This window comes from Daldinia decipiens (assembly GCF_022478715.1).
Source record: "Daldinia decipiens strain CBS 113046 unplaced genomic scaffold F4813scaffold_17, whole genome shotgun sequence".
Taxonomy (NCBI): domain Eukaryota; kingdom Fungi; phylum Ascomycota; class Sordariomycetes; order Xylariales; family Hypoxylaceae; genus Daldinia; species Daldinia decipiens.
Window position 1 is genome coordinate 345,015 of NW_026054560.1, and position 13,869 is coordinate 358,883.

General features: G+C 47.6%; 3 protein-coding genes and 1 non-coding gene across 4 annotated transcripts; 1 reads left to right on the plus strand and 3 right to left on the minus strand.

The window, feature by feature from the left end:
* Positions 1 to 3,051: 3,051 nt before the first annotated feature.
* Positions 3,052 to 5,594, minus strand: F4813DRAFT_77870 (uncharacterized protein). The gene is made up of 3 exons (XM_049248890.1): positions 5,022 to 5,594; positions 3,825 to 4,888; positions 3,052 to 3,756 (listed from the first exon to the last, which is right to left on the minus strand). The coding sequence occupies exons 2-3, from the start codon at positions 4,852 to 4,854 to the stop codon at positions 3,296 to 3,298; spliced, it is 1,491 nt and encodes a 496-aa protein (XP_049099432.1). The 5' UTR covers positions 4,855 to 4,888; positions 5,022 to 5,594; the 3' UTR covers positions 3,052 to 3,295.
* Positions 5,595 to 6,693: 1,099 nt separating this feature from the next.
* F4813DRAFT_78090 (dicarboxylic amino acid permease) lies at positions 6,694 to 8,967 on the plus strand. The gene is made up of 4 exons (XM_049248892.1): positions 6,694 to 7,775; positions 7,833 to 8,352; positions 8,409 to 8,520; positions 8,594 to 8,967. The coding sequence occupies exons 1-4, from the start codon at positions 6,903 to 6,905 to the stop codon at positions 8,769 to 8,771; spliced, it is 1,683 nt and encodes a 560-aa protein (XP_049099433.1). The 5' UTR covers positions 6,694 to 6,902; the 3' UTR covers positions 8,772 to 8,967.
* A 613-nt stretch (positions 8,968 to 9,580) lies between these two features.
* F4813DRAFT_t77 lies at positions 9,581 to 9,652 on the minus strand. Its single transcript has one exon. It is a non-coding gene; the product is annotated as a tRNA-Met (tRNA).
* An 814-nt stretch (positions 9,653 to 10,466) lies between these two features.
* On the minus strand, positions 10,467 to 12,156 carry F4813DRAFT_396366 (putative allantoate permease of the major facilitator superfamily; the record flags this gene model as incomplete). Its single annotated transcript, XM_049247817.1, has 3 exons — positions 10,467 to 11,728; positions 11,787 to 11,889; positions 11,947 to 12,156. 3 exons carry the CDS (start codon positions 12,154 to 12,156, stop codon positions 10,467 to 10,469), a joined length of 1,575 nt encoding a protein of 524 aa, XP_049099434.1.
* Between the last annotated feature and the right edge of the window lie 1,713 nt (positions 12,157 to 13,869).

Consider the following 13,869-nt stretch of genomic DNA (forward strand, 5'->3'; position numbering starts at 1 on the left):
ATGCATTCCTATAGTTAATTATGCTATAGTAGTAGCGGCGGCGGCGGCGGCGGTAGCGGCTATATTATTGGGAGGAGGCGACGTCAATAAACAAACAACGACAAACAACAACAAACGACCGACCTCTGCAGATAGGTATGCATATAGGCACTTAATTCAAGTAAGTGTGCATGTAGTCGGATGTGTAGTCGGAGGATTCGCAAGATTTGGAATATCTCCAATCATGATGTAGCTAGAACCCCCCTCTGCTTTGGGGGGACTTCCCACACAGATGGTCCATCTACCCATTATATGAGTCAGTCGATCCCAGATACGGTAGCACTGCCGGGTCATGGGTATACTGGTGGCTACCTAACCTAGACCTAGGAAAGCTTCCCATTTGGCGAGATAGGCAATTGACGCATCTCAGTGCAGATGTAATGGATGGGGGGGGTCAACCATCGGCACTATGAATGTCGTGCTCTATTCCTCTTCGACCAAGACATGCCCTCTTCAACCCTAAAGAGGTTAAATGACTAGGGGTGGCCACGAAAAATGTCTGATGCTATCAAGTAATGTTAGTTTATCTATCTTGATATAGACCACACTGCTGTCGGCGTGCTAGTAAGCGAAGCGGAAGCCATCTCATGCCTGACTGACTCACTAACTGGGTTTAAGAACTTACGACTTCGCGATCGACAATAGATCTACCTCATCTAGTCTTCTCCATCTTGCCTTTACCCTTCCGTCAAGTCCCTAACCTAGACCATACATAGCTTTCTACCTTACCCCATACAACAACAGTCCACGTGAGCACAGAGACGATAACTGCAGCATGGGGGATAAGATGGGTGCTACTCCGTTTCCACAGTACTTCCCGCGCTTTTCTCACCGCACGCGCTAATAATAGCCAGCAACCCTGAGCAGCACTCAAACCGAGCAGAGTATCGTCCGAACGAGGGTTATTTTCAGCCGTAATATTGCCTGTTTCTGTTCTCGGGACGACGTTGCGTAGCTGCGTCGTCAGCAGTACGATGAGAACATAATTCAATCCCGGACAGACAAAGCAACCCCCCTTTCTATCCTTCCCCCACGGGGGATGAGGGGGGGGGGAGAGAAGGAGACGAACGAGGGCGTTTAGATGTCACGTCGTTGCATCGCTTGATCAGGCCAGCGGCTGGAGCGCGTGTGGGCGCGAATCACACGCTGGCCAACGACTTAGCCGTCTGGCGCGCGGGTATTTTTCCCAAGTCAGCCCTTTCCTTTCCTTTCCTTTGTCCCGTCGACCCTCTCTCTGCTCTGATCTGCTCCCCTGGCTAGGTTAGGTACCTACTCGCATATGATATCCTCTTGCACTGCGCAGTGGAAATTGGGAATACATATCTCATTAGGTTAGGTACATTAGATAGATAGGTAGGTAGGTAAGAAGTAAGTAAGTACATAGGTAGGTATGGACTGCGCACGGTGACGATACATACCTAGGTAGCTGCGCTAGGTCATACACCTAGGCGGCCGTGTATCGCGCCTCCCTGTCCTGCCCTGCCCAAGTTCGGGCAAGCAAGAGCACCTTCTCATTCTTGGCCCCGAGGTCACTCGACACCCAAACCCAAAGCCCAATTCTGAAAGTGCAACTCCAAGCGAAGCTAGCTACCTAGCTAAACTAAAGATCGCTCTCTCCTTCTACATTACCGGCTACCCTAAGCCATCCACTTATTCATTCCCTGCCGTGCGACACGACGGACAAAACGCCCTAAATTAAACTCATTACTAGCTACCTAGGTATGTAGGTAGCTAGCTATGTACTACCGCTGCTAACTGCCCATCCCGACGGCGGCGGTAGCAGCAGCGAAGCTGTCGTGCCGACATTCTCGAGCCCTTGCCCGTGTCACCGTCCACCGCCCCTCGACGAATCATCAATTCTCCGATGCCCTTTGCGGGACTGATTGGACGGAACCCCCCGTGGGCCGTCGCAGTGCCTAGCTACTTAATAAATATAAAATAAATTATTAGGTAAATTGGGTACGTCAGGGTAGGTACCTAGGTAGCTTACCTACCTACCTACATACCTACCTACCTCCTATACCGCAGGGCGGCCAAATACGAACGCCCTGGGCGTAATAGCGGAAAATAACTGGTACCTACATGTATTGGCCTACCTACCTATGCATATATGTAGGTAGGTATGTATGTATATATTAAAACGCGCGTAACTGCCTAATCTAACCTAACCTAACCTGGTAGAACTTCCCCCTTCTCTGGCGTCTCTGCATGAGGCTTCAACGGGTCGTAATATTGCATGCCTAACCCCTAGCTACGCCGAGCTGACCGTTCTCTTCTCGGGAAGAAAAAAAGAAAAGAAAAGAAAGAGCTCCTCAGGTAATACCGAAGAAGGCAGTGTAACGAGTCTACGGCGGGAGATGAGACGATCGTTATGTTATGTTATAATGCTTGGGAATTCATGTGTTTATATAGGTACCTATATTTTACAGTATTGCATGGGACCTATAAAAAAGAACAACCAACATAAAAATATACCTAAATATAAAACTCCTAACCTAGTCTTCTTATTTGTCTCCGAAACTCTAGACGCCTTATCCCCCTTTTCACATGGTATCTATTGTATTGTACAGGGCTTCATGCGTATTCCCCTAAATGACGATGGTGACGATGACGATGACGATGACGATGACGATGTTGATGATAATGATAATGATAATGATAATGATGACAGAAAAATTGGTTGTGTTTGTCCGGCGTGCCCAGAAACTCCAGGTCCTCTTTTTCCCGAGCCTATTTCTCCATACCGTAGAAATAAATGCTTTTTTTAAAACCCGTCTTCTTCATGACCCTCGCCCGCCCCCCTTTCCTAAATGTAAATGTGTATGCAGGTGGATGGTTTAGTACAGGTGATGAGAGCTATTAGTTACAGTGAAATTCCAGATGAAAAATCGTAGTCGAACCACATCCTATCCTAGATTGTGCTGTGCTGTGCTGTGCTGTGTTTGTTGACTGCTTAGAATTCGCGTGGCGCGCTCGTAATATCGTTTTTCGTCCCAACCGAGGCTTAGATGGCTATTTTGGGGGAGAAGCAAATCACCCCCCTCTTGCTGGTTAAATCATAGCGCACTTAAAAAATGTCCCGTGATGATCTTGAGCAACAAATCGATATTGTCGTGAGAGTAGGGCCTCACACTTCCAGAGATTGGTAAACAAAAAAAAAAAAATTTGTTGTCCTCAGAACCCGCCCCAGAGGCTGAAATATGGACGGACTTCCAATAACCCATAACACGTATGTCCTTAAAAATCATTTTTGTCCTTAATCATTTTCTCGTCCGGGTCCTCCTGATCCTATCCTTGTCGCTCCACCACGCGACCTTTCATCCGACGTCGCCGGGGAATTTCGTCGTTCGTGCTCGCTCTGCTGCGCTCTCATTTCCGACGCGTATCGTGGCGAAGGCTGGTCTGCTAATAATGACGAGACCGTATGTGCGCCGCTCCTAGATTGTTGTGACGGTTCGCCTAACCCGCTTTCCCTTGACGGGCCAAGGCCAGGTGAAAGTCCCTGGTGCGGACCAAATTGTTCAAGTCGACCGCGCCCCGCAGACCGGTAAGACGAGACGTCGCTTCTCTGTCGCGAATGACCTCGCCGTCGACCGGGAGGCGGATTTGATAATGTCGAAGATCCGTGCTGCCCGAAAGGCGGAGATCTAAATCGCGTTTGGCTCGGCGGAGGCGGCGCTTGCTGGGGACCCGTCGCTTTTCGTTTCTTAGGCGATTCTACCAATTGCCAAGAGGCAACATTAGCCAGACATATTTCTACCTGCTCGTTTTAGACTTTGACAAACCAGAAGGCGTTCCTGGCTGATTAGAGCCTCCTTGAGTGGCCGGGGGTTGCCAATGGTGAAAATATATCGACGGCGACTGGGTATCTTGCTGCGGTTGCTGTTGCTGCTGCTGCTGCTGCTGTGCGAGCACATGTGCCGGGTGAGGCATCCCGGGCGGTCCAGCAGCCCCTTCTCCTGTACTTAGTCGCGGAAGAGCTGAACTCCCCAAGGGTCTTCCTACACCTCCGCCTATACTTAACGTGTGCGCTCTATGTCTTGGTGAGCTAGGCCCTTGGTAGGGCATAAAGCTTGCTTGAGCACCTGGCGCCGATCCTGGTGTCGACGGGACACCATACTGCTGCCCCCCGTACTGCTGGGACTCTCTTCGAGCCTCCGGTGATAAAGCCCCCTGGGCTGGCATGATCTGCGCTGCGTGCGCCTGCTGCGGCATCAAATACTGTTGCGCCCATTCGAGGGCCACCTGCGGTAGCGTTCCGCCGCTCATTCCTGCGAAAACGACAGGCACCATCGGTGGTGGTATACCCCGATCTAAAGACGTTCGGAGCATGTCGTACTCCAGTTTTCTCTGTTCCAAACGTAACGTTTCCTGCCGCGTCTTTTCTTCTTCCTGTTTCCTCTTTTCCTCTTCAGTTTTGGCCGCCAACCAGTTTCTCATTGCGTCTTCAGAGCCCTGATGTTGAGGAGGGGGCGCTGGTAACGAACCAAGCGTCTGACTATGCGGAGAAGGAGCTGGCGCTCCCTGAGAATGTAAAGGCGGTCCCGGAGCTGGTGGGTGAGGTGGACCAGGAGCCTGTGGCGGCGGCGGTTGAGCTAGTGTCATGGCTGCCGGGAGAGGCAGGCCACGATGAGGTGCTGACATGGGCTTGGTAGATGGGCTCTGATTCTGTGGGAGAGCTACAAAAGTCTTCTGCAAAGAGTCCTGAACACTCAAGGGGGGCGAGGATCGAGGCGGCGTCGGTAGATCATGGACAGGCCGGTATCCGTGTTGAACTGGCTGCTTGGCTGTGAGCATCATCTCGATAGAAGACATGAATAGGAACTAGGCGGCAGCGTGGGAACGCATGCTAAGGGCTAAGGGTTAGAAAGAAGCAAGGTGGCAGACGGTAGTGGCAGTGGCAGTGGCAGTGGCAGTGGTGATGATGATGGGTGGTGGTAGTGGTGGTGGTTGTGTATACGGAACAAGAGGTGGTGAATAACCTTTGCATAAGAAAGTTGGATGGGACGGCCAACTTAGTAGAGAGGGGACAGGATACGATCGGGGTTTGTGGAACTGTTGGATCCCAAAGCCCAGCCTCATTTGAAGGTCGATGCCAAACACATGGGTAGTAATTCCAAAAGGATCAACTAGGGGGAACTGTAGTAGTTGTTGCGTGGTATTTTGGGCGTAGTAACTGGACATGCGCCGACACAGCAGCCGTCGAAGGACCCTAGCCGTCTATGGGAGGATCGATGCCCAAAGGCAGCTCTAGGTGTCGGGAAGCACCAAGTAGGTAGATCTTGGAACGGGACGATATTGTGAGCTGATAGACTACCTGTTTCTACCACTTGTAGCCGATTTAGGCAATGCCCGAAGCGGAAAGTAGACGTCGTTCTGGGTGTGGAGTAAAACGAGGGCCTGGCTTATCTGAAAGTAATATGCGTACGCACGTATCTAGAAGATTTCATACAAGAAGCTTGTAGAAGACCGGATAGGAAGGAATGAGACTATTTGGGGATAATGAATTTAGAAAGCTGAGCCGAACAGGATAGCTCAGTTGGCCGATTTACGTAAAGCTAGTAGCAATAACCGTCCGAATCAGCAAAAGGAAGTACTCGCTGTCAAAGAGAGTGTGGTCCAGGACATGTTAGGATGGGGTTAAGGAAGCGTTGGTAACAAAGTTAAGAGGTAGTTAAGAGATCAAGTTTGCTAGTTTCGAGAATATAATAATAAACCGAAGTAGAAGAGAAAGCTGACTAGCAAATAACCTCGAGAAGAACTAGAGTGTCTGGCTACGGGATGTTAGCTCAAAGTAGAAGTTCAAGAGTGGCTGAAGAGTTAACGAAGCGTGCCCGGGGGTAGACGAGGAGGGGAGGGGGAAGCTTTCTTTTCACACCACCGTAGTGACGAGGCTGATCGAGCTGCTAAGTACAGATTCAAAATCAACCTGGCCTGTCCTTGCTCTCAGTTAAAAAAAAAATTCTTCTTTTCCTCTTTCCTTTCCAGGCTTCCAGGGCTAACAGGCCCTTGTCTTTGACGGTAGGGCAGGGTTACTGGTCCGACTTTGGGACGGGAGTGTTTATAGGGCTAGTGAGGTATCTTTTGGCAGCAGGACCTCGTTTATAATACATTGTAAATACGTAGTAGCAGAGACTTGACCTACCCCGTTTCGAACTCGAGTATGGAAGGAAGACACAAACCGGGGGTGAAAGAGTTACCATGCAGGGTCGATCCTCGACGTCGGAAAAAAGAATGTGAAGAGGAGGATGCAAGAGTGACGAACGAATCAACGAGGGGTGGGGGTGTGCAAGTATTAGCAAAGCGGCTACCTAGCATGAGCCAGCTTGCCTTAAGTAAGTATGGTGCTTTGCTTGCTTGACTAAGTAACAGTGTGAGAGAGAAAGTAGAAAAGACAGAATGTGGATGGATTGAAGAGTGGAGTCTAAGAGCAAGACTGCACGGCGCATATGTGGGCAGATGGGACGAAAACTAATAAACAGACGCTTTTCTGCTGTAAGACGTGTCAGGAAGAGTTCGAGACTGGGGATAGGACGGTGCAAGAGAATTCTCGCGAGAAGATCTAGAACCCGGAAGATCTTTTTTTTTTTTTTTTTTTTTTTTTTTTTTTTTTTTGTTTTTTTTTTTTTTTTTTTTTTTTTTTTTTTTTTTTTTTTTTCTTTTTTTTTTTTTTTTTTTTTTTTTTTTTTTTTTTTTTTTCGGAAAGGCCGTATATCAGCGCTAACCGTTTCTTGTAAATCCTGTGCCATCTGAAGTTACAATCGGTCGGTCGGTCGGTGTTGGGTTTGGACCCTTGGGAAATCCTTTACCGTTTCGTTTGTTAGCTCGTTCAATTATTATAACCATCTTCCTCTTCGTTCGCCATGAGCACCGAGCCGCTTCTCGCTGAGTCGCGTCGAGTTCAGAGGTCGTCTTCATCTTCAGATATGGGCTTCGAAAATGGAATTGTGTACGAGGATGTCCTCGATACATACCGCGATGACCACGATGCAGACTTGGTCACTGCTACCGAGGCCCGCTCGCTGTCGCGTGGTCTTGGTCAACGACATCTTTCCATGATAGCTATCGCCGGCGCTATTGGCACCGGACTCTTCTTGGGGCTCGGAGGTGCTATACAGACTGCTGGCCCGCTCGGAGCTCTGCTGGGTTACGCTATCGTCGGACTTATCGTCTGCGCTGTGACTTTTGCACTGGGCGAGGTGGCTGCCCTCCTGCCTGTGACGGGTTCCTTCGTACGACATGCCGAATTCCTTGTAGATCCGGCACTCGGGTTTGCCGTGGGTTGGAACTTGGTATACGGCGCAGCGCTGTCGATTCCGAGCGAGCTTACAGCCATCTGTGTACTGTTCACCTTCTGGACCGAGGACATACACCCAGCGGTCTACATCATGAGCTTCATCGTGCTAACCTTCGGCGTGGGCATCTCCTTCGTACGCGTCTTCGGCGAGGTCGAGTTCGTGTTCGCCCTGCTCAAGGTCCTGCTCATCGTCTTCCTCATCATTTTCGACATCATCGTTGCTGCCGGTGGTATCCCCGGAATCCCAGCTACCGGCTTTAAGTACTGGCACAACCCTGGCCCGTTCGTTGAATATATCGCCTCCGGAAACCTGGGTCGTTTTCTGGGGTTTTGGAGCGTTCTAGCCAGCGCCGTTTTCTCCTTCGCAGGCGTCGAGTCCATTGCTATGCCTGCGGCTGAATTAAGGAACCCGGCGAGAGCTATCCCGCGCGCCTGCAAGGTATTTTAGATTATTAAAAGTAGAGCCAACATAGCAGCTAATTGTTTGTGCGTGTAGCGTGTGTTCATCCGTGTGCTGCTATTCTATATGTTGGCCATCTTTGTAGTTGGTTTACTTGTAGCCAGCGATGATGAGCGACTCAGCGATTCCCCAGGGACCGCCGCTCAGAGCCCGTTCGTTATTGCAGTTTCAGCCGCCGGCATCAGCGCCATTCCCAGTGTCGTCAACGCCATAGTTATTACGTCAGCCTGGTCGTCCTCAAACCAGACCCTACTATCCGGCACGCGTGTGCTGTACGCTTTAGCTCTGAAGGGACAGGCTCCTCGCGTGTTCCTCCGCACGACATCCTGGGGTACCCCTTATGTCTGCGTGATGTTCTACACCGCGTTCATGTTTCTCAGCTTCCTGAGCCTGGACTCGAGCGCGCTGACCGTGTTCTGGTACCTCATCGACCTGACGGCAGCCAGCATTCTAGTGTCGTGGATCACCATCTTGATCAACCATATCCGGCTTAAATTAGCTATGGCGAAGCAAGGTATCCCGGTTTCGCGGCTGCCGTGGCATAACTGGTGGTCTTGTGAGTTTTATGTATTTGAGGATAGTAAATGAGTAATATGCTGACTACCCGTATAGATTACACCTCGATCCTCGCTCTCGTCATGTGTATTATCATATTGCTGACAGGCGGGTTTGAAGTCTTCACAGCAGGAAATTGGGACGCGAGCGGCTTCATCTCGGCATACTTGTACGTATCACCCCTTGATGCTTCCATGATATTTATAAACCTGGTAGGTCTACGTATGCTAACAGTCACTTAGGGACATGCCACTCGTGCTTTGTGCGTATCTGATATATAAGTATGTGAAGAAGACCAGGGTCGCGTCGCTGAAGAGCATACCGCTTGATGACGCGATTTTACAGGCAGACCAGTATCCCGATGAACCTGAGGAGAAATCGGGAGGCTGGAAGCGTGCGATCTCTTGGCTTTGGGATTAATGTTTTGTTGATACGGCTTAAATTTAGACTAAACCAAATAGATTACTATAATTTCTTGATTCTATCCATAGCTTTCGATACACTTTGTTTGTTTCTCCTTACTCGACCCGACAATTTCAGACGAGGGAATCCGTCCAATTGACTACGCAGGCCCGATCAAAACATCAGCCTATCTGTCTCCTGGGTACATATTCAAGCTGCTGTAATCTTGATGTATCCAATAAATTCACCCGGATTCAACGGCTTCTCGCTCGCCAAGTTATTGCTATTGAGACCCAGCAATCTCAGGAAATATTATTCGTCCGCTTCGGTGTTCTGATAGTTGAAACCCCCCAATCCGTGACATTGACAGCTCCTAGAAATACGCCTGGCTGTGCTACCAACCACGAGGTATGAATCTACATTTTACTTGCAACTTTCTGAGATATATCCGCCATGCTCGCAATTATATTGCAGTGCCTAAGCTAGTAGAAAGGGTGCGCCTGCGGTCCAGTGTACAGGATAAGCATGTATTTAATTAAACTAATTAAACTATTTAGGGCAACTTAATCACATTACTGAATCTAGAATATTTAGACAATAAGTAGCTAAAAAGAGTGAGTCAATTATAAATGTAAGAAAATGTTGTCGTTTATTTAAACTTGCAAGTTGGTAAGCTACATAGCTACTCCAACAAAACTAACTAAAATTCATCCTAGCCAAGGTTCAATGTAATACAATACCATGGACTTAGGATAAGAAGTGAAAATTTTCACCAGGAAAAAAAAACCTCAAAAAAAAAAAGAACAAAAAGGAAAAAAATAAATGTCTAGCTCCACTCCGTTTCGATCGGAGGACCTCCGGGTTATGAGCCCGGCGCGCTTCCGCTGCGCCATGGAGCTTTTTGGAAGACATGAGAAACATGAGAATGTTTTCTGGATGAAAGTTGGCAACCGTATTACCACTTATAGCGTCCTTTGTCGCACCCACCCAATTACCTTACGTCCATAAGCCGTAAAAATCATTAAATATTTACTAGAAACATCTTTTTACGATTTAATCAATTATCTGCACCTTCGAATTTATATTGTTCTATCTTTTAAAGTACTCCTGTATATCCTGGGGGCATGTCTGCTTGTCATTGTCTAGACATTGCGCTCCTTTCCTGTAATTGTTCCACCAAAAGATTTTGTATCGTGAACACAGCTAGAGCTCTTGCAGATGATAAATGTAATAACAAGGTGGATAGCCTTGCATACTTTTCAATTGCATCTGTAGATACGAGACAACGATTCTGTCTACAACGGAACTGCAAACGTTGCTACTCAAATCCCCTCGGCCATGAGTCTTAGCTAACTTGTCCAGGTGCCTAGACATATCCATCTCCATTATTGCCACAGAAATCGGTCTAGTAATTTCGAGGCTGTATAGAGGTATATAGAGGAACAATTCCTCCCGTCTTATGGCCATATGTAGGTAAATGTTGGAGTCACGCTTTTGAAATATCCAAATTTTGTACTCGTACCATACCTCCTGACAAGACAGTATTACATTAGTACGAGGTGAGCAGCTCTCTAGTATCGTACTTAGAACCGGTACAATGATGTGTAAAAGGACCGGAGATGGCGGCCGAGACGAACGTTCGGATATCTTAAGTGTCGTGCCTCAAAGCTATAGTTGGTACTATTCAAGGATTGGCACCCCTTAAAGTCGAAACTATAACGGGTATATGAAGAACTTGTTCTCCAAATCCGTCAGATCTAGCATAGCAACGTCCACTTTTCTCGTAACGACCTGCCCATCCTCATCATATTGCTCGACACGACCGGCTTCCCTTTCCTCTTCGCTGAATTCCACGATCCATCTTTCCCGCTCTGCATTCCTGCGCGCCAGAATGAAGTGGATGATGAATAGGATAGCAGGCGTGCCGACCCAACTAATGACAATCATAGAAATCCAAGCACCGTAGTATCGGGGCGCCGCAACTGGAACCCATATCTGCGGCGACACGAGGTTGCCGACGCTATAGCCGATCATGAACATGACGTTTCGTGTTAGCTTCTTGGTGTAGCCCGCTGCGGACGATGTTGTCCAGCCGAGAGCGATGATGTACGTTACGCCGTACGTATGTCCTGCGAGCAGCAGACATGTTAACAATGCCAGTTTCCGATCCCACGGAATAGCTACCATGCCGATTCCGCCTGCTACGGCGGGAATGCACCAGATCAAGCTGTGGACCGCAAGGTTTCGTGGATGCCATTTGAGTGCCACAGCGGCAATGAGACAAACCACCACCCCGAAACCGCCACCTGCTGCTGCAACTAACGTAGAGCCGAGGCTGGAGACGCCAAGAGAGGTTGTCAGGAGGTTCTGCTGACCGTATGTGAGATTGTTTGAGTACATCAGCGTGAATGCTTGGAGCGCAAATAGCCACGAGACAGGATCCTTTAAAGTCTCGACAAGTTGGGCTTTCTTAAACTGCTTCTGTTCAATAGAGCTCTGACTAGACCCGTGTACCCGCTGTATAACTTGGACTTTCTCCTCTAAGGTGAGGAACCGGGCCTCGGCAGGGTTGTTAGGATAACAGAACCAAGTCCACATGGCGAGTAAGAGGGTCAAGCCGCCCGTAGTGATCATAAATAGCTTCCAAGGCAGCACATAGCTCTTGCTCCATAGTAGACCGTAGGATATAAATCCGGCCACGATGGGAGCACCCTGACAAGTGACCCAAAAGATTGGCTGCAGAAAAGCTTGCTCCTCGCGGTTGAAGAACATACCGATAGTGATTTCCATGGCGGGCACAATAACCGCTTCGACGGCCCCGAGGGCAAGGCGGAGGACAAGAAGGCCAGCGTACTTGGTAGCCACACAGTGAAGGAGAATGACGACTGCCCAGAGAAATATAATCGAGGCGACAAATCTGCCAAACGGAAGCTTCTGTAGAAGATAATGCCCAGGCCACTGGGCGGCAAGATACCCTGCGAGGATTAGGTCACAATATCCGCATGACGTTCCCGCGGAATATAATATACATACCGACGTAGAAAAATGTATTCAAGTTATTATATTCATCTTTTGTGATTCTAGTCTCTTCGAAAAGCCCCAGAATAGCAGCATATCCCAGCGTAGACTTGTCGATCTAAAGCCAACGAGAAGATGAGCCTGCTGGTGTCTGGCATAGGGGCAAGCGACTTACGAATAAGATGATGTTGATAGCAGATATCAGAATCATAATATTGCGGTATAGTTTCCGCTGCAACGCCTTTTCCTTCTCGGGAGTCAGAGGCCCAAATTCGTCCCCGTGGTCCTCGATCAAGCGCAGGGTAACATCTGCGTATTTCTCAGCCACCGTCTTGGGGACGGGCTGACGGTGAGTGGTAGACTGAGCCTCCTTTGTAGCACCCATGACGGACGGATAGCATTAGTTGGTGTATACATGTTTCTGCGCGTGTCTTGAGATACGAACCGTTGCTTTAAATATGAGCATGTTGTAAATTGATTAACTTGATGAGGCTTAAGGCTAAGGTCTTGCATGGTGACATTCGAGTTGCATATGGTGTGATCCAATTGTGTCATATACACTCAATCGTCTCTATTGGCCAGGGCTTGGCTTTTGGTAACCTATATGTCTTAATAGCTGGGTAGCGAGCACGTAATCACATCTAACTATAAAAGAGGCAATCTATGGGTATGGTTTATAGATAGCTCAATGTATGTCTCGGTTTGATACCCTGTCCGCATAAACTTGTATCCGGCACATTTGTTTTGTGGTGTCCGCCGGGATGCCCAGTATTCCCGTTCTCGTCGCCATGTGTCAGTGTTAAAGTCTTAAGGCCATTCATAATATTTAATATAATAATAATACTCTTAGGCCCGTAGTATAGTTTTATTGCCCTCGCTATATATATTTTGACAGTCATGTCGTAAGTAGTCCACTCTAGCTAGAATGGGATGCTACAATACTGTTTTCTCTCCATACTATTACTTTGAAATTATATCTACAAGCTCAGCTCTTGCCTAACTATGACTATACGTAGGCTATAAATTATACGAGAATCGTCTGCATGTCAGGCTACAGCAAATTTCGCGAATACCCCAAGGCAGTGTTGTTTATAACCTTCATAGTAATAGTCTTATCCAATAAATAATCTCCGCTATTGCCTTTATGCACAATATCTGCTTTATTCAAAAGATTTCCCCTATATTTATATTACTATCAGCCAACCACTTATGAGATATCTTCCTTATGATATTTCATATTATACGACTCTAAATTAGTTTACAAGTGAAAACATATACAATTATGAGCTTGTCAGCCGTCAGCTACCTAAGACGATCTGACTTAGTGTAGTTTTATCTAATAAAAGTAAGAATTCATAGGTTTAGGATAAGTAAATAATCTTCGCAATTCTAATTCAATAACTTTGAAGTTATCATGTCCTGAGCACATAAAGCAGTTCTCTTTTAAAAAGGGGTAAAATAATTATACGTTACGTAGCATCAGACGGCACGATCTACTTATAGTCACTCTATTAGTAAATACATACACCTTACATTCCTCAATACTTGCTAGGAAAAGGATTAGAAAAGTTATTCGAAGCGTTCAGGGTTTCCGGTCATGAGCATGTTACTTTATGTTAATCTTTATCATTACCATAGCTATATCAGGAATTCTAATTACTGAACGACGTCCCTCGAAAATATGATACAACCATCTTTGGTTTGCTCTTGGGCTCCTTCACGTCACCTAAAGACGGATCGCCCGTGAAAAGGAACGAGATTGCCCGATACGAATTCCCGGGAGCTTATGCCTCAGTTATGGAGTATCCCAAGTGTTCTTGGCACATTGAGTAACAATCGTCTTTTTGTTCGAGGCCCAGGCTGCCGTTTAAGTCTCATACCGAACTTGACTTTAGTATCGGCAAGACCAGAGACGGCCGAGTAGAATCGAGAGGGAATATAGACTGTCTCAACGAGTGACGATTCTTTTCGTTTTACTTTGTCTTACGTTAGTAGTGCCATCGATATTGAAGTACAGAAACATCTCAAGCTGCGGCCTCACCAATGACACCTGCGACCCCTGAGGCCAGGCGAATCTGCAATTTATTCGAAACTATTT

Excerpts from the sequence above, each read along its gene's own strand:
- F4813DRAFT_77870 (XM_049248890.1), bottom strand. The coding sequence starts at position 4,854 with ATGTCTTCTATCGAGATGATGCTCACAGCCAAGCAGCCAGTTCAACAC. Across the intron at positions 3,757-3,824 it reads TCAGCCAGGAACGCCTTCTG|AATCGCCTAAGAAACGAAAA; the intron begins GTTTGTCAAAGT and ends GGCAATTGGTAG.
- F4813DRAFT_78090 (XM_049248892.1), top strand. The coding sequence starts at position 6,903 with ATGAGCACCGAGCCGCTTCTCGCTGAGTCGCGTCGAGTTCAGAGGTCG. Across the intron at positions 8,353-8,408 it reads GTGGCATAACTGGTGGTCTT|ATTACACCTCGATCCTCGCT; the intron begins GTGAGTTTTATG and ends CTACCCGTATAG. Across the intron at positions 8,521-8,593 it reads GGCTTCATCTCGGCATACTT|GGACATGCCACTCGTGCTTT; the intron begins GTACGTATCACC and ends ACAGTCACTTAG.